The sequence below is a fragment of the Ochotona princeps genome, unplaced genomic scaffold (assembly GCF_030435755.1).
Source record: "Ochotona princeps isolate mOchPri1 unplaced genomic scaffold, mOchPri1.hap1 HAP1_SCAFFOLD_465, whole genome shotgun sequence".
In the NCBI taxonomy this organism is placed as follows: domain Eukaryota; kingdom Metazoa; phylum Chordata; class Mammalia; order Lagomorpha; family Ochotonidae; genus Ochotona; species Ochotona princeps.
In genome coordinates, this window is record NW_026701716.1 from 95,947 (window position 1) to 114,553 (window position 18,607).

At 47.1% G+C, this 18,607-nt stretch overlaps 2 protein-coding genes and 1 pseudogene across 3 annotated transcripts; 1 reads left to right on the forward strand and 2 right to left on the reverse strand.

The window, feature by feature from the left end:
- Positions 1 to 4,459: 4,459 nt before the first annotated feature.
- Positions 4,460 to 10,075, forward strand: LOC131479459 (zinc finger protein 641-like). 2 transcript variants are annotated; one of them, XM_058659960.1, is made up of 5 exons: positions 4,460 to 4,643; positions 5,562 to 5,653; positions 6,627 to 6,756; positions 7,312 to 7,425; positions 9,330 to 10,075. In XM_058659960.1, exons 1-5 carry the CDS (start codon positions 4,460 to 4,462, stop codon positions 10,073 to 10,075), a joined length of 1,266 nt encoding a protein of 421 aa, XP_058515943.1. The 2 variants fall into 2 exon arrangements, with proteins under 2 accessions (XP_058515943.1, XP_058515944.1); XM_058659961.1 differs by having other exon boundaries at positions 6,669 to 6,756.
- Positions 10,076 to 16,649: 6,574 nt separating this feature from the next.
- Positions 16,650 to 17,573, reverse strand: LOC101523086 (testis-specific H1 histone). Its single transcript, XM_004597870.4, has one exon. It carries the CDS (start codon positions 17,499 to 17,501, stop codon positions 16,731 to 16,733), a length of 771 nt encoding a protein of 256 aa, XP_004597927.2. The 5' UTR covers positions 17,502 to 17,573; the 3' UTR covers positions 16,650 to 16,730.
- Positions 17,574 to 18,433: 860 nt separating this feature from the next.
- LOC131479460 (U2 spliceosomal RNA) lies at positions 18,434 to 18,549 on the reverse strand (annotated as a pseudogene).
- Between the last annotated feature and the right edge of the window lie 58 nt (positions 18,550 to 18,607).

Genomic DNA, 18,607 nt, shown 5'->3' on the forward strand with positions numbered 1-18,607 from the left:
TATAATACATGTGAATGTGATTAGTAAGTTACAGATTCTTTTTTGTTTATTTAGTTATTATTTGTAATAATGATTACATGGTTGATGAGGGTGGGAAGGATCGGAGTTTAGGGAAAATTGGGTGAATTCACTGCTTCCAAATTTACTGTTTCTTCCTGTTGTTCCCGGGGGAAGGGGAGGAACAAAGAGGAAAACCACTTACGACTTTCCACACAGGGATGAGAAACTGCCTCATCATACAACCCAGAGTCTCAAAGTGGACATATTCTGAGGCTTCTGTCCAGGTGGTTTGGATAGTTTTAAAATGCTGCCGATTTCACCAATCCGAGGATGATGTCACCCTCCCGATGTCCATTGGTTCCATTCACTGAAATTTTTTGCTGCCATCATTTGTTTGGGGGTAGTTGTCTGGTTAGTTCTGTTTTTCTGCTACAGCACCAAATGTGCTGCCATATTCTCCTTTTACAACAGGGCCTGTGTTCACTACTCCACCTTTTCATTAAGTAGGACATGTTCTTACAGGCAAGTCCAAGTACCTGGGTCAGGTGTCCCAAGCATCGCCGGATCCCCCATCCCTGGGGATCTGGAACCTGACATCCACCTAGTCCCCCATCCCTGGGACTCATGTACCAGGCCCCCGTTAGGGCCAGACTGGCATGACTCGCCTCACCTCAGTGTCTGCAGGCCTATTGTGCAGCCTGGCCTAATCTAGTCTGCCCCCTGTTTCAGCTCCTGTTGGTGGGTGCTGCAGCCTATCCCAGCCCAGCCTGATTGCTGTCCTGGTCCTAATGTGAACTGACTGGTGTTGTGGCCCGGTCTGGCTTCTCCTGCTTGCTGCACTGGTTCTCAGATCTGTTAGTGGGTATTATGTGCTAGCCCAGACTGGTCTGTCCCCAGACCTGTCCCACATGTATGCCAGTGGGTACTGTAACCTGGCGTTGTCTGGGCTGCTCCTTGCCTTGCTTCTTGCGCTCACCTGCAGGGGCTGCATCCCAGTGAAGCAGTTCCCCAAGCTCCTCCATTAAGTCTCCTCCCAGGGACAGTGCTCACACACACAAGTGGGTCATTGGTCCAGGATGACTTTGTCCACCTCTTGTCCTGACAAGAATAGTGGCCTTGCTCACTGGCCACACCCATTCTGGTTCTTGTTGGTTCTTGCAGCCCAGCGATACCTGGTCCACGCCCAGACACAGCTTTCACGTAGTTCAGCAAGAGTCAAGACCTAGCCTGACCTGTTCTACACCCAAATTGGTTCTCAGTAGTGCCAATGGGGGCTGGAGGCAAGCCCAATCTGTTGCTCCACCATCCCAGCGCACATTTATGCCGGTGCAGGATTACAGATTTTAACAGCAATGCGTTGATTCTATGTTTTGTAAGCCATTCTAACCCCTTTTTCAGTCAAACCCATCTTAACACTTCAAAGCAATACTATCCAACATAAACACAATGCAGGTCACATTTGTAATTTAAAATTATTAGTAGACATAGTAAAAAAAAAAGTGGGGGGAAGAAGTAGAATGTAAAAGTGGGTAAACATTAATTTCAATTTTAATTTATATTATGATAGCATGTTTTATGCAGAATATCAACAATATTAACCTTTATCTAGCATGTTACATTTTTAAATTAAGTCTCCGGCATGCAGGTTGCACACACTCATCTGCACTCCCGCCAGCTCCCTCAGCTCTCAGGAAATCCCTCCATCCCCACTCCGCAGATACCAAGGGGGGCGTTCCCAGGTAGCCTGCTGCGCCTTGCAGCTGCGCTCCCCAGAGCAGGAGCAGGTGGCTGTGAAGCCCAGGTCAATGGTGGCCCTGGGTGGGAAGAGCCCGGAGCGCGGGGTGCAAGGCCGTACGCTGATCAGCCAAGAAGCCGAGGCACGCAACCCACGTCCACTCAGGGGCGCAGGAGCCTGACCAGCGCCAGACCTCCTGCCTCGCACCACCACTGCAGCCATCGCGGCCGCTGAGCCCCGGAAGCAGGCGGAGATTTCCTGTGGCCGCCCCGCCCGTGGCTGGCTCCGCCGACCACCCACCCGTTCCAGCGCCAGCCGCCAGCGGAGGACGGAGGGCGCAGAGGGCGCCCAGGAGGGAGGCACCGGGCCGACGGCCAGGCCGACCCCGGGGTGAGTGGGGCCGGGCCTAGAGAGGGACGGTAGTCGCGATGGGAGGGTGCTCAGGTCCCTCTGGGGCCCAAGCAGGTGGACGCGGCCTTCCCAAGGATGGCCCGCCCCGCCCCTTGCCCGGTCTCGGTCCACATCGCCCACATCGCGGGCCCACCAGCTCCCTCAGAAGTCACCGCGCACGACGCCCCACGGTGCCCCCTCCTTTCCCTTAAACCTGCCTTCTGGCCTCGCTCAGCCTTGTCCAAAGATCCGCAGTCCGACTCCTCCCGGGTTCTGAGAATGGGCAGGGGGAAGTCTTTACCCTTGAGTAGACTACTAACGCCAATAACCCACCTGCACCGAGGCAGGATTCTCAGCGCACCTGCAGAGTGTTGTAGTCTGTGTGCTCTTGGGTTCCTCATTTTGATGCAACAGCCCTTTATCTGTCCTAGAGCACTCTCTGCAAAAACGTCCTGCTGCAGGACCGATGGTTGAGGGAAAGGGGGAAAACCATAGTCCCAGAACCCACTGAATAGGCACACGACCATCCTGGACCAAAAGCAAGGTTGAGGCTGCAAGTGTCACCAAGTATCCAGGAAGTGCAAGTAGAGTCCCTTTACTTCCAGGGGGTCTATCACACTGGTCCTAACATGTTCACGGCCAGCTCAGTGGGCTCTGTGCACAGAGGCTTCCTGTGGAGGCCTCAGCTAGCTCTGGTGGGACGACAAGTGAAGAGGCAGATGTCCAGACGTATAACTAAAGGGAATGCCCTGTGGAGGGCAAAGCTGTCCAAAAGAACAAGGAAGTCTTAGGGTGGAGAGCAGGCAATTGATGCCCTTTGTGTTAAAAGTGAAGACAATACAGGGATTGAAATTCAGAGACAAGAAATACAATGAAAGTTTCCCTTATTTTTCATTCACATGATGATTGTGTGAAAAGCTGGAATCGGCCCAAGAAGCAACTGTAAGAACCTAAGCTATCTCTGAACTTGTGAGAGGAAAGGAGCCTTCTTTCTTTCTGTGCACTGACTTCAATTATCACCTACCTCCTGTGTCAAATAGGCAAAAAGATTAACAGTTTGTCATCTGTCATTACCTACCCTGGCTCTCGGGGTTCTTGCAAACATAGTGAAGGTGAGTGAGCAGAGCTAATTACCAGGGTGTTGGGAAGTCTTTCACTAGCCCAGAGTGCTTGAATGTGGATTGACAATCACAATATGTAGCCAACAGACTTCTGCCACGGAGCAGCAAGGCCCCTGTTGGAGCACTAATGGGGTCTGTCCTGCTCTCAAGATGTACAAACAACCTGATCTGGCATACAGCAGGAGTATCAAGAAATAATCTCATCTCATTGTGTCAAAAGTCGTTTCTTCTGTGTGTTCTACATTAAGATAGAAAATACCTCCCTTTACTGTTTGGCAATACTCAATAGTGTTCTGTAACCAAGAGAAAGCTAAGATCACTATTTTCCATTGACTGTTGTTCCAATCCCTCTCTTGGTTGTCATTTCTTCTGATAGACACACTGGCTTCTTCATACCCTTCCTGAAAACTGACTGTATTTCTCTAATGAGAGCTGACTGGTTCCTGCTGTACACAAGTCTCCATTCCCAAACCACAGGGCTGTTGGTCTGCCCCAGGGTCATGTTAGCAGCACAGCAGCCCCTCTTCCTACCTGCAGCCCAGACCCTTTCTTCTCTTTAGTACTTTGTGTCAATTAGACATCAGCTCCTCACTCACCAATTGTTTCTTGTATTTATTATGGCTGCTTTGAAGCCTTATACCCATTTTCCAAGTTATTGGTATTTTTACCATATTTATCACTAGTTTCATTTTATACATGATAGTGACAGATCCTTCTCAATGCTTGTTCTAAGACACCATTTAGTTCAGCCTCTGGAGAGCCATGACATCAGTGTATCCCTGGCTGCAGTAATCATCTCATATATGGACTCACCCCATCGGATGCACTTCTGTGCCACCCCTCCTGCGGGTCTCCAGGTGGCCCATTTTCCTGTACTTTCAGTGGTTGGGACTAAAACTTTTGAATTTCCAAGATTGCTCAGTCACCAGGGATAGTGTGTTTCTACCAGGAGGTCCCCCCAGGTAGTAATTAATGACTTTTCCTTATAGTACCAGACAATTCTTCATTCTTCCAAGAAGCTTTCCTCATACTCAGTTACTGAAACACATCAAAATTTTAAAGTTCATTTTCCATAAAGCTCCTCCTATCCAGTTTCAACTTATGCCTGGGACTGTTCACCATAATTTCCTTAGGAGTATTACCACTCTTCCATTTTTTATGGGCATAACTGATACAACTTTGTTCCAGGTCGCAGTTTAGGCTTATGGTCATGATGCTTTCAGAACAGACTGCAGCACTCGGGACAGGATGGGAGTCAACAAATGTACAGCTGGATAGAGCACGGCCCCCTGCAGAAAGGGGAAGCCAGGAAGAGGGGCCACGGAGGACAGCAGCAGGGCCACTGGAGCACTTGTACTGTGGACTGGAAGAGGAACCACAGTCTCTCCAAGAGAAGGGTGAGAGCCCAGGGATCACGTGGGTTCATCTTTCTGCAAAACACAGAGCTGAAACCCCTGAATAGCCATGGGCCAAACAATGTTGCCAACACCAGGACCAGTCCATTAGTCCTGAGCTCTAGGTCCAAGTACATGTAACTGTGCTCCTTCTGTGTCTTGCATAAATACTCCTGCCACGTGGCAATATTTAATTAGTGGCACTGAGTGTGGTAGATGATGGAGTGATACCAACATCGTTCACTGCTGAAGAACACAACATGTAAGGTGCACTTTGAAGAATAAAAATGCAAACCACAGCTAGTCTAAAATCTACCTTTAAAAAAGACCTTTTGGGCCCGGGGCAGCGGTCTAGCGGCTAAAGTCCTTGCCTTGAACGCGCTGGGATCCCATATGGGTGCCTGTTCTAATCCCGGCAGCCCTACTTTCCATCCAGCTCCCTGCTTGTGGCCTGGGAAAGCAGTCGAGGACGGCCCAAAGCCTTAGGACTCTGCACCCACATGGGAGACCTGGAAGAGCTCTTGGCTCCTGGCTTCAGATCAGCACAGCTCTGGTCGTTGTGGTCACTTGGGGAGTGAATCATTGGACTGAAAATCTTCCTCTCGGTCTCTCCTCTCTCTCGCCCCCCCTACATATATATATTACATATATATATATATATATAATATATATATGTATATGACTTTGCAATAAAAAAATAAATAAATCTAAATAAATAAATCTTCCAAAGGACAAAACAGTCATCAGTCTTATATTTAAAAAAAGACAATTTAAGTGAAGTCTATGCATTGAGTTTTACCAATGAGCATAAGTATAGAAGATAATACCCTTAAGCCCCACTAAAAGGGGCCCAGGGTCTTCTTGGAAAAGCATCAATAATCACGACTCATCTCTAATGGTTCCTCTCTCCCCTCCCACCAGCTCAGTCTGCTCCCTGGGTTCCTGCAAGTACCCAGGAAGGGAGCGCCGGAGACTGGGAGATGGCCACTGCACTTCTTGCAGCTGGATCACAGGTGGGCTGTAGTTCCCCTCAGCCTCTGCCCAGGCCTCATCCCTGTTGCTTCTACAGCTTTCACATCATTCCATTGATTTATTTGTCACAGTAACACCAGTGGTGTGATCCTCTTATGACTGAACAGATTCTGTCCCTTCTCAATTAAATGAAGATGTAACAAGAAGAGGGAATGCCTTGAAGTTAGTAGATTTTGATAGACATCTAAGCTATCCATAGACAGAGACAAATTATCGTCTTGAAGAAGTAAATCTACAAAGATTAGGAGAAAGGAGTCTGAAGAAAGTGTAGAGCATAAACAGGAAATGATTAGACAGATAACAGAATTATAAAAAAAGGAGAAGGCCGGTATGAAGAGGTTCAAGGCCAGCTAAGACAGTCCAAGAACACAGCAGTGGTAACAGTGTTGTAACTCTGCTCTCACAGCACTCCTGTGTGATCAGCCATCCCATTTTACAGAGTAAAAATTGAGGCAGAGAGAGATTAAAGCATTTATATAAGGTCATATTGCTAGTAATGGACACAGTTAAGAGGCATGCGGCTCCAGGATCTGGAATTCTAAGCACAGATGACATCAAAGATGAGGAAAGAACATGTGCTGGCAGGAAAGGTCAGGTGAAACATGGAGGCAATAGTCTGGTATGGAATTCCTACAGAGAAGATGGGGCCACTGAGGAGACACAGTAGACAGCAGTGGCTGAAAAAGGAGGGCAGGGTTTGTGGTGCTTCTGGCTTCTCGTGGCCCCACTTGGAACACTCTTCTGGCAACAGAGACCTCTCTCAGTCCTTGGCCATGTGCCTTCATTCCTCTCTTCACCTTACCAAAATAACGTGTCTGACCTAGGGACCCAGGGACCCAGGGACCCTGGGAAATTCTTTTCCTAACCACCCCCCAAACCTTGCCATTTCATCTCACTGAGGTCACATGTTTTAAGAAACAGATACTGACAGAGTATGTTATATTTTTGTTTCAGGGACTGGTAACCATCAAGGATGTGTCTCTGTGCTTTTCTCAGGAGGAGTGGCGGAGCCTGGACCCCTCTCAGACAGAATTCTATGGAGAATACATTATGCAGGAAAACTGTGGGATAGTGGTCTCCCTGCGTAAGCATGCCATTCCCCAGCCACAGATGATTCAGCCACTCAGAACAGAGCCACCTGATTCAGAGTTCTTGGACCTTATCTATCCAGGGATCTGTCTAGGAATTCACCCAAGAAAGAAAAGTAGAGTTAAGCCCCAGAGAACAAAATGAGGTGTTATTTTAAAAACAAACAGCAAGTAATACTGATTTGTGAAGTAAAAAATTTGAGACTCTGCTTGGTTGGGAATTGGAAAGTTCTTACAAAGCATAAACAGGAGCATCTGAAACTGAGTTCTTGGAAATCTGGAACCATCTGGAAGATGGGAAACAGAACATTGATCACTTGTAGTAGAAGTAATGTGCAGAAGGCCCGGGAAGGACAGCTGACCTGCAAGAATCTGAGTGGAAGAGAATAAACATGAGGAAGGCAGCTGTGAACATCTAGGACCAAGAGGGACTGAGCAGAAATAGGGCAGATGAAGAAGCTAGAGTTCCAAGGAATAATCTAGGAAATGGCTTTTTTAGACATATAAATTTCTCAGCTAATTAACATCTCAATTTTCTTTCCCATGAACAGAATTTCCAATTCCCAAACTGGACATGCTTTCTCCAGTAGGAGGAGGGGGACAACCAGGGTTCCCTGACCCCCAGGACACAGAGGAGAGAGACATTGTGAGGGTCACATACACAGGTAAGGACCCAGAACAGACTTGGAGTCACTGCCTTCACCTCTCTTAAGCTGTCATCATTATACGCTGCTCTAATTCCTCCTCTGCTTAGGGAGGTAGAGTCCAAAGGACCAGAAATAGTTTTCTTCAAAAGCAAGGTAGTGGCACAGAATGGTTTGGAGGGAAGGTACTGCAACCTTTGTGCGCCTGACTTCTGAAACATACCCATGGCACCTTGAAAAAGTAATTAACTCTTTTCGGTTTCCTCTTCTTTGAATTATTGTGTGGATTAAATATGTTAACAGATGAGAACAGCAAAACAGGGCTCAGCACCTGCCAAGGTCTCAGTCAGTGTTAGCTGTCGTTTGATCAGTGATGTTGCGGTGGTGGTTCAAACTCCCAGCCATCAGAGACTGCCTTCCACAATGGCTCCGGTATTGCTGATATGGGGGTGGAGGGGCACTCACCAGTGATGACTTAGGCAGGAAGATGATGATTAATAGTAATACATAATAAGTAATGGCAATCAGTGAATATTGATATTAGCACATGCCATTTACCAAGTGCTTACTGTGTGTAAGAATTCTGCTAGCCGTCTCATAGAAATGTTGAAAGAGGGGTGCTGTCACTCCTGTTTATGGCAGTGAAGGCTTAACAAAGCTAAATGGGAAAGCAGGAACCCAAACTGGGGCAATTTTTCTCCTAAGCCTCAATATCTACTGCACTGCTTTTTTTTTTTTTAAGATTTATTTTTATTGGAAAGTCAGATATACAGAGAGGAGGAGAGACAGAGAGGAAGATCTTCTGTCTGATGATTCACTCCCCAAGTGAGCGCAATGGCCAGTGCTGTGCCAATCTGAAGCCAGGAGCCAGGAACCTCCTCCAGGTCTCCCACATGGGTGTAGGGTCCCAAAGCACTGGGCCATCCTCGACTGCTTCCCCAGGCCACAAGCAGGGAGCTGGAGGGGAAGTGGAGCTGCCGGGATTAGAACCGGCGTCCATATGGGATCCCAGCGCGTTCAAGGGGAGGACTTTAGCCGCTAGGCCACGCCGCCGGGCCCAGCACTGCTTTTTTTTTTTTTTACCAGTTCTCCATTTTATTGATTTTTGGGGTATCTTCTTTTGGTTTCATTTTTTTTTATTAATTATTTTGCATTATGTGACAGTTTCATAGGCTCTGGGAATCCCCCCACCCCTCCCCACACCCGGTGGATTCCTCCACCTTGATGCAGTATTACAGTTCAAATTCAATCACGATTCTTTCCTTGCAAACGTATACCAAGCATAGAGTCCAGCTACTTATTGTCCAGATGGGTTGAACAGTTTCTTGGGGAGACCATTTCTGGTCCGAAGTTAGAGCTGGTAGAATATCATCCCAGTCAATTAAGAATCCCAATATAACATCAACAGCAATTTGCAACATTATGGAATTGACATGGTTTTGAGTAACCAGTATGTTAAAAAAAAAAAAAAAAAAAAGCAAGTTCTTAACCACAACTTATGATTAGCTCATTGACATTTCTATTTTAGTTTATATACAGGACCGGCTGCTATATACCTTAAAATGGCTATAAGGTACCATTCAGCTGTCTCGTGTCTATTTCATTTTAGTATTTAGCCATTTGTTGTGTTGAAGTATAATTTTACTGATCTTGGCAGATTTTAGGACAATCTAGACTGGCTTGCAACTCTAACAAGACATTTGTCGACAATTAAGGTGCAGAACATTTTTTTGGAGGGGTGCAGGAAAATCCTCAACACCATGGTGAGGAGTGTGCACTGCTTTTTATGACAGCAAAGAATGTTCTCTTGGCTCCTATGGTAGAGGCCTGTGCCCTGAAAGGCATCACACAACCTCAGCTGTGACTTGGGTCCTGGGGTCCTCTTAGGTCTCCCATTCAGATTTGGTGTTTTCCCTTTTCCACAGGAGATGCAAGTGAACATGAGGCAGATACAGAAGCAGATCCTCCCAGAACGTTCTCCAGTGTATCCGAAGATACTATTCTTTGGAGCCCAAAACAGGATGACAGCTGGGACTCCACTCATAGGAGCTCCAGAAGAATGCTCCTGGGCCCACCTTTCCTTCAGGAAGATAGCTTCTCAAACCTACTGTGTAGCACAGGGGTAGATTCCCTGTTAAGACTTCATACATGCCCCCAGTATGGGAAACAGTTTGTGTGGGGCTCCCATCTTGCTAGGCACCAGCAGACTCACACTGGAGAAAGGCCCTACAGCTGTCTCAAGTGTGAGAAGAGCTTCAGGAGAAGACACCACCTAATAAGGCACCAGAAAACCCACCTCCACGACAAGCCAAGCAGGTACTCTGAGTGTGGCAAGAATTTCAGATGCAATTCCCATCTGGCCAGTCACCAGAGAGTACACACAGAAGGAAACTACTGCAAGGACCAGGAAGCCAGTGAGAGTCCTGGGGCTAGGAAACAGCAGCGCGCTCCACTGGTGCCAAAATGCCATGTGTGCACCGAATGTGGGAAGAGCTTTGGCCGAAGGCACCACCTAGTGAGACACTGGCTCACCCACACTGGGGAGAAGCCCTTCCAGTGTCCACGCTGTGAGAAAAGCTTTGGCCGCAAGCATCACCGGGACAGACACCTACTGACCCACCAGGGACAAGGTCCTAGGAGCTGTTGGGACAGAAGGACATCTGCCTTTTGAAATGTGTTTCTGTTGCAGTTATGGCAAATCTGTGAGCTGGTGCTACTAGGAGTCACTGCCAAGCTTGTCCCTCTGCACCCCAACAGCCAAAACACGAGCCCTGGCAATATCTCTAGAAAGATGAGATTTTAGCATTTGCCACAGAATTTCTCACCTGTTCTGAGATACCACATAAAGAATGCTGGAGAACTTCTGGGAGACAATGCATACTACACAACTGGTTTTCGATCTGAGCTCATTCTCAAAGATACAGGGAGCACCGGTTATGGCTGATTGGATGAAGTCTGTGCCGTAACAGTTGTTAAATATTTTGAGTTTCACCCTTGTATACTAACTATATTCTCTCCATATAGAAAAAAACTACATATCAAAAGCTTGGAGAACTTTTGCAATACAGCAAATGGTTAAGCATCTATTAATGTGCTATTTCCTAAATTTATTGTGCCTCAGTATTCTACTTCACCTCCCACAGAACTGGTGACTGCATGCAACACATGCTGTGGAAGACTGGGTTAGCAAGTAACATGGAAACAGGAGAAAGTGATCAAGTACCCAGAGCCCCCTTTTAACCAGCAGAACCCGTGGTCCAGGACTCCTTCCTGTGTGGCTTCGTCATTCTTACCCTGTCATCCACACACACACCTGCACCTCTCACTTCCATCTGCCAAAATCAGAATAACGTTTGTGCTTATATTCCTCCCCCTCACCCTTTGCATACGCACACACAGAGCTAAGAGATTGTTACAGTGCTATGAGATGCACCGCATATCCCCAAGAAATCTCCCTGAACAGACCCTCTCCTCTTGACTTTTTTTTGTGTTTGTCTACATGTGTGCATGGTCTCTGAAGACAGTATGTTACCCAAAAACTGTACAAGGTAGCTTTTTGTAGGGGCTGTATTCTGGGGATGAAGGTAGAGGGAATTGTGTGGGTGTTCTTTACTTGTTTTCTGTAAAGATTAGAGCCCTGGTACAAAGGGCTAACTGATGTCATGGGAGCTGAGTACTTTCCCAGCATCACTGGGTGAATGTGCAGCTGTGGATGTATCCATCTAGGTCCAGATCACTGGGTCATAGGTGCAGACAACTACACACGCATGTGTCCAGGTCTGAATCACCAGGACACAGACTGCTTCCCCCAGAGAATCGCCTCCTCAGTGGGTCGTTGTTGGCTTCAGGCAAGGTGCATCCAAAAGCTTTGTGCTGAGTGGGGGTTTTGTGCTGTTTTGGCTTGAGTGCTGGGAAATTAGGACAGAATCACACTGTTTGTAAGTTGTTGCTATTACTCCTGTTTGATTTTGATTGCTTCATCAACAGGGAAATTATTCTTGAGGATCTCACTCCCCAAGAACTTCCTGAGGAAACCGCTATGGTTGAACTCTTTAGCTGGCTTAGGTTTTCCCCCAGTGCAGGAAGGTATCCATACTAATAGGCTTAACCTCAGGTGTCCAGACTAGGATTCTAAATATTGTGACATCTCATAGTCAATGGATTGCTGTTTTCATTGGAGATTATATTAATACCAATTTTAAAGATCTGTTTATTGATTTGAGAGGTAGTCAGAGAGAGAGGGGGAGATATAAAGACAGAGAGATCTTTTATCCACTCGTTCAGTCCCCAAATGACTATAACAGGTGAAGCCGGGCCAGGCCAAACTCAGGAGGCAGAGGCTTTTTCCAGGTCTCCCATGGGGAGAGAAGGTACAAGCAGTCATGCTTTCTGCTGCTTTCCCAGGCAAGGAGCACATCAAGAGTGAAGCAACCCAGACTTGAATTGGCACCCATATGAAATGCCTACTATACCACAATGCCAGCTCCAATATTAATCTTACAATTTTACCTTAAATGGGGCCCAGCAAAGTGACATACCAGGCTAATCCTCTTCCTGCAGTGCTGGTTTATGTCCCAGTTGCTCCACTTCTGATGCAGTTTCCTACTTATGGTCTGGAAAAAGAGCAGAGGATGGCTTAAGTCCTTGGGCCCTGTACCCACATGGGAAGCCTGGAAGCAGCTTTGGATAACCCACCTCCAGCCATTGCAGCCATTTGAGGAATGAACCAGCAGATGGAAGATTTCCCTCTCTGTCTCTCCTTCTCTCTGTGTAACTCTACCTTGTAAAAAAAATAAGTCCTTTTTATAAAAAAGTATCTTATATGTTAAGAAAGAGGAACTGAACTGAAACAATTTAATGATTCAATTTTTTAAGGAAAAGCTGAGCAAATAACAGCTCCTCAGAGTTCTGGACCCAAATGGAGTCGAAAACAGGGGCATTTTGCTGACTGGGCTTCTGAAGTATATGTGACTTCCCCCACCCCACCCCATCTGCCTGCAGCCACTCAGAGCATCATTCTTCCTCCGCCTGAAATGCATGTCTCTTGTTTGTAATCCAATAAAGAAAGCAAAGTAGCTTGCTGCTTATAAGGCAAGCCTCACCCCCCAGAGGTCCTCGAAGACAGGATCTGCATCAGGAGATGCCCCAGGGAGTAACAAAGTATTAGGTTCCAGTGGTACAATGCCAATTCTTTATTCTCTCACTTTAATACATATCAGTTCTAAATAAGCTATGATTTAGAACCCATTTTGGATCACAGATCCATCTAATGGAAAACATCCACTTTTGAGAAAAGTTATTTGCAATTTATTCACTTTTATACACATCAGAGCCCACCCATAGAATCAGTAAAATGGGCTCTAACACATTCATTATATGTTTGTGTCAAGAATCACGAGGCAAGGATCACCAAAACATCTTCAGTGCTCAAATACCAGGGCATCAGGGTGTTAGAACAGGATCTGGCCTTCAGGGACTAGAAAGATGATGCTTACATTCTACATTTCAATCAGCCCCTCCTCAAGCCTTGTTGGAAGGACTTGTGGGAAGTGTTCTTCCACACTACCAGATGGCACTTCTAAATGACACATATTAACTGCCAGTCTTTTATCTATTTTAGCAGTCAGAAAGACAGTCCCCAAAGTACTGGGCCCCTTGGGTCTTTCTGGTTTACCACTCTCTACCTTGATCCAACACCAGCTCCCTTGAGCAAAAATAAAAAAGCAACAGCCATCAGATGATTGAACAGAATTCAGTGGTTTGGTTTTTGTGGGTTTTATTTTTTGTTTGCTTTTTTCTACAGTGAATCAGCCTCAAACTTCTAGCCAGCTTCTTTCTGTCACCTGTCCCCGCCCCCGAACACACATACACACACACACACATTCCCTTTTGAGCAGCATATAAAACAGGAAAGCCCATCTTCAGAAGCCTGTCACTTTTGCGCATCTGCAGGTCACCACCCTGTTCCAAGTAGATTCCCCCTTTCCGTTTCAATAGAATTTCTTACACAAGAGTGTTTCCCAAGGCTACATTTTAAGCCTTAGCTCTAATTGTGGGAGAGAAAGTTATTCCCTTGCTAAAGTAGTTATGTCTTTATGGAGAAAGGGGGCTCATTTGGGATTAAATCCTTTCCCTCCAACACTCCTACCATTAAGTCACATTTCTTTTTTTTTTTAAGATTTATTTCTTTTTATTGGAAAGTCAGATATACAGAGAGGAGGAGAGACGGAAAGGAAGATCTTCCTTCTGATGATTCACTCCCCAAGTGGCCGCAATGGCTGGAGCTGCACCAAAGCCAGGAGCCTGGAGCTTTTTCCGGGTCTCCCACATGGGTGCAGTCCCAAGGCTTTAGGTTCACCCACCCTCATGTAATGTCTCTGCTGGAAAGAACCTTCCTTTTAGTCCTCACAGTCTGAGTTATAGGGCTTGCTTTACCCTTGACAGAAATGTGACTTTAGAGCCTGCCACGGTAGCCCAGCAGTTACAGTCCTTGCCTTACATGTGTCAGGATCCCATATGGGTGCCAGTTCAAATCCCGGCAGCTCCACTTCCCCTCCAGCTCCCTGCTTGTGGCCTGGGGAAGCAGTCGAGGATGGCCCAATGCTTTGGGACCCTGCACCCACGTGGGAGACCCGGAGGAGGTTCCAGGTTCCCAGCTTCGGATCGACGCAGCACTGGCCATTGCGGCTCACTTGGGGAGTGAATCAGCAGAGGGAAGATCTTCCTCTCTGTCTCTCCTCCTCTCTGTATATCCAACTTTGTAATAAAAATAAATAAATCTTTAAAAAAAAAAAAAAAACAGGACACTCTATCAGGACTATGGTTCTCAAAGTACAATCTTAAGATCAGCAGTAGTGGGCCCGGTGCTATAGCCCAGCGGCTAAAGTCCTCACCTTGCACATGCCAGGACTCCATATGAGGGCCAGTTCTAATCCCGGTGGCCCCGTTTCCCATCCAGCTCCCTGCTTGTGGCCTTAGAAAGCAGTCGAGGATGGCCCAAAGATTTGGGACCCTGCACCCGCGCGGGAGACCCAGAAGAGGCTCTGGACTCCTGGCTTTGGATCAGTTCGGCTCTAGCTGTTGAAGCCACTTGGGAAGTGATCTCTCTGCCTCTTCTCTCTGTGTATCTGAATTTACAGTAAAAATAAATAAAATAAATAAATCTTAACAAATAAATAACAGCAGAAGCAATGTTACATCAGAACTTGTTAGATATGCACAGCCGCTGGCCCCACTCCATACCTACTAAATCAGAAACTGCACGTGAAGGCGGACAAGCAGGTCCCCAGGATATACAGTGTGCCTGAAGCTTGAGAACCTCTGTGGGAGATCCAAATTCCAATTCAGGCAGTGGTTTTCTGCACCCTCCCACCCCCACACCAGTCCTACTCCCACAGTAAGTTGGATCTTCAAACTCATACTGTCAGGTTTACACCCTCATCTCATTAGGCTTGCCTCAAGTTCTGCTCTTTTGTTCCCAGCTCTTCACTCATCTTTAACCCAATTTTCACCAAGTTCAGAGACTTTGATGAGGCAATGACTAAGTTCCCACTGTTAATTTGGGTTGGGGCTTCCAATACAGTCACTGGAGAATCCCTTCGCTCCCCAGCCAGCCAGAAACTGACAACCTGAAGACTCCAGACTGAGGACATGTGATTAACTCTGTGTTCAGACAGTGTTCTATTTTTTCATTGTTTCTTTTCATCTGCTCCCTATTCTGTTTGATTCACTGTGCCATTCGCAGACATCCAAGCGCCTAACTAAACTACAGCAAAGTGAATTTCAAAATTTAGATCATCTCAGATGAGGCACGTTGCTAGCATTTTCCTACTAGTTGGGTTTGCATAGGATTAAAGCAGTGATGCTCAATTAAGGGTGAGGACAAATATTAATATCACTTAAATTTGTTTTAAATACGCATACTTTCTTCTCCACTATGGAAGACATTAGACCGTTCCAGAGGAAAGCTTGGTCAAGTATGCAACCAGAAAGAGCTTCCAAGCAGTTCTAATACCTGTTCATTTCTACCTTTACCCCTTTGCCGGAGTCTAGCTCCAGAAGAGTGCGTGGAGAAGGCGCAGAAAAGAAATGGAGCACTACAATTTCAGGTGGTCGTAGAGACATCCACCAGGCCTTGCCATGCAGCGGCAAATTCCTTGTGGTCTTGTCTGCAATGAAACAGTTCTCTTCACACCTTCATATCCTCCACACCCACCGTGTGGACCCCAGCACCCCTTCCCAAGAATCTAAAGAACTTTTTGGCTATTCCAGTTTCCTTCATTCCTGTGAATTTGGCTGAAATATCTGGCCCTTTCCAAGTCAGCTACTCAGATGTTCACTTTCCTTGGAACCGCTGCTGTGTCCTACCACAGCCTTGGCATGACAACTACTCCCACACAGTTCTTAACTTCTGCCTTTAGAACTAAACCATTCATATTTGCTCCATACACAATGCCCAACATTCATTGTTGAGAAAAGCAAAGACCTGGACATTTATTATCTGGCCTTTCCCATCTCCTTATATTTTATACGCTCTCTGTAGCCCTAATAGTTTCCTCTTCCCGGTTAATAATGCCATCATTGTTGAATTTTTTCAAGCAATTCGTATGCCATATTTTAGGCCCCTCATCATTTTACCAACACGTAAAGTCAGCTAAAATCATACAAGCCCAGTCCCAACACTGTGAATGTTTAACTTGGTATACGGTCAGTGCAGCAGAACTCTCACTCAAAAATGGTTTCACTAGGTACTGATGCTGTGTGTTTTTCTGCCTCAGCAACTTTTCACACCAGGGTGACTATTAATAGAAATACTTAAGTCTATGCTGGATGTTTTTACACATTAATTTAACTGGGGATTAACATAAAAGGCACAGGCTTTCTAGGTAAAACATATACATTCATTAAAATGAATCCTAAGTGCAGGGACACCGTCCTAAAAGAAGTTTTAGTAAAGAACCCTCTAGATAAGTGGAACACCTCTACATAAAGGGTGGTTGCTCTTCTCCTAACATACCCTCCTCTGTAGAATTCAGTTCGTATTGGCCAATGTTTAACATTCATTCAACACTGCTTTCTAAGCCTGAAAGGCTGTGGTTGTCCTCCACCTGCTTTCTTTCCTCCCAAAATGGCAAGAGAAAAAGAATCTAGGCTTCTCTCCTCACCCTACCTCCCAGGACAGGCTCACAGTAACAACCAGCCTCCTTTCCCCTTCAGGTGCAATAAAGAGCAGACAGACACAAGACGGTGGGAAGGTCTTGCAAATACTTTTCCATTTCAACGAGCATGAGCGCTGAGCATTTGCAGAAGGGTAGTGTACTCCCACACTACGGACTCCCCACCACCTGCCGAGGCCCATCACACTTCAGGGAAGCCTTGGTGCTGGCCTTCCCCTGCCCCCCAGAAACCCGGTCCGTTTTCAACGGGGATGGCTTCTGCGAGGTGCATTTCACCGCCTTCTTCTTGTCCTTCTCTTCATTTTGCCTCACGCTGGACCTCGTTTCCTCCCGTGACCCGAGCCTGGTGTCTTCCTTCGAGGCCCGTCCTCTCCCCTCGTCCATCTTCCTGGCTCTCACGTTTTCCTTGGCTTTTGGCCTCATCCTCCTTGTCCTTCCGTTTACCTTCGTGCTTTGTCTCCATACTGCCCTGGCCTTCTTGGCAGCTTTGCGATTCGTGTGGCGCCTCCGAATGCTTCTGGATCCAGTGGGGGCCCTCCTCGGAGGCAAGCGGCCAGCCTCCTCCAGTCTCGGGCGTCCTGGCTTTCTCTTTGGCTTGGGAATCTTCCAGACCCTGAAGTAGCCGGCGGCTTCGCTGCCACTGACCCGCAGGAGCGTGCCCTTCACCTCGGGCCTGGAAACTTCGCCAGAGTGACGGCGGTTCTTCCTGCGCACCTCGTAGCCTGCGTTTCCGAGCTCCCTCTTGAGAGCAGCCAGGGTCAGCCCTTTGTGGGCAGCAATGGCTCGCAGCAGCAGCTGGGACACTTTCAGCACGGATCGCGGGCTCCGCCTGGATGAGCCCCCGAGCGCTCTCTCTTCAGGCTGCGGGCTTTTTACCTCTGCGCCTTGGGATTCCCCACTGGGCTCAGCCGCTTCAGCCATGGCCCCGCTCCGCCTCCGCGGGGCCACTGGCTTTGGGCCTCTCCAACCAAGCAAGGCCCACGCTGGACCAGCGAGGCCACGTCACAAACGCCGCGCACACAAGGCTGGCAGCCCCACCCAAGTAGGCCTCTGCTTCCAACAACCAACCAGACGCAACCTCCTGCTAGGTCTGAGCCAATCCAAATGTTTAAAGCAGAGAGGCTTGGGATGTGTCTGAGTAAATAAAAAGGACAGCTACTTGAGCTGTTGATGGAGGGCACCAAGTGACTGTGTCCATGTCTCTTTTTCTCACCAAATCCATACACCCTTCCACAGGGGTGGAGGTGGGAGGACAGTAGCAGGAAATGAGATTCAGAAAGGCAGGTTGCAGCCAGGCTGTGAAGGAGAGATACCAACATAATGACACAGTGTTAAATGATCACACACCAGGGGGTGGCATGGTCTAGAATGAAACCTACAGCTACTTAATTCTAAGTCGCAAGTATTCACTACTACAGATATCCTTTTTGCTTAAGGCTGATTCTCTTCCTCTTTTATACTGCTGCTACAGAAGAGACGTTTAATCTCTATAATAAAGTTCAGAGTCACTCAGATTCAAGATCCTTACAAGTACCCACTGTGCCTTTTTCCAGTCTTTAAATTGGGACCAAGTCGATCTAAAGGCAGGAGGCAGGAGCTTCCTCCAGGTTTTCCATGTGGGTACAGGGGCCCAAGGACTTGGGTCATCCTCTACTGCTTCCCAGGCCATTATCAGGGAACTGGATTGGAAGTGGAGTAACCAGAACACAAACTGGTGCCCACATGGAATGCCAGAGCTTTGAAGGTGGAGGATTAGCATTGTTGAGCCACAGCACCAGGCCCATGGCATGGTATTCTTGCTGGGAGAGTCCTGAGGCGGCACAAAGCATCATCTGGCAAGAGCACAGGTGGAAAAGGGATCACATGGGAAGCCAGGAAGCACAAAAAGCAACTTGGCCTGAGTCAGCTTTTATTAAACTGATAAGAACAGATACTACACTTGATCTTAGCCAAAAGACCGAGAAGCGATGAGTCAGCTTTTGTAAACAACCCTTTGGTAAGAATACTTTCTGAGGGTACATCCAATA

What these genes read in the sequence shown, in the direction of transcription:
- LOC101523086 (XM_004597870.4), bottom strand. Translation starts at nt 17,501, where the DNA reads ATGGCTGAAGCGGCTGAGCCCAGTGGGGAATCCCAAGGCGCAGAGGTA.
- LOC131479459 (XM_058659960.1), top strand. Translation starts at nt 4,460, where the DNA reads ATGCTTTCAGAACAGACTGCAGCACTCGGGACAGGATGGGAGTCAACA. An exon ending in ACAGTCTCTCCAAGAGAAGG is followed by an intron (nt 4,644 to 5,561) that starts GTGAGAGCCCAG and finishes CCCTCCCACCAG; the next exon opens with CTCAGTCTGCTCCCTGGGTT. An exon ending in TGGGATAGTGGTCTCCCTGC is followed by an intron (nt 6,757 to 7,311) that starts GTAAGCATGCCA and finishes TCCCATGAACAG; the next exon opens with AATTTCCAATTCCCAAACTG.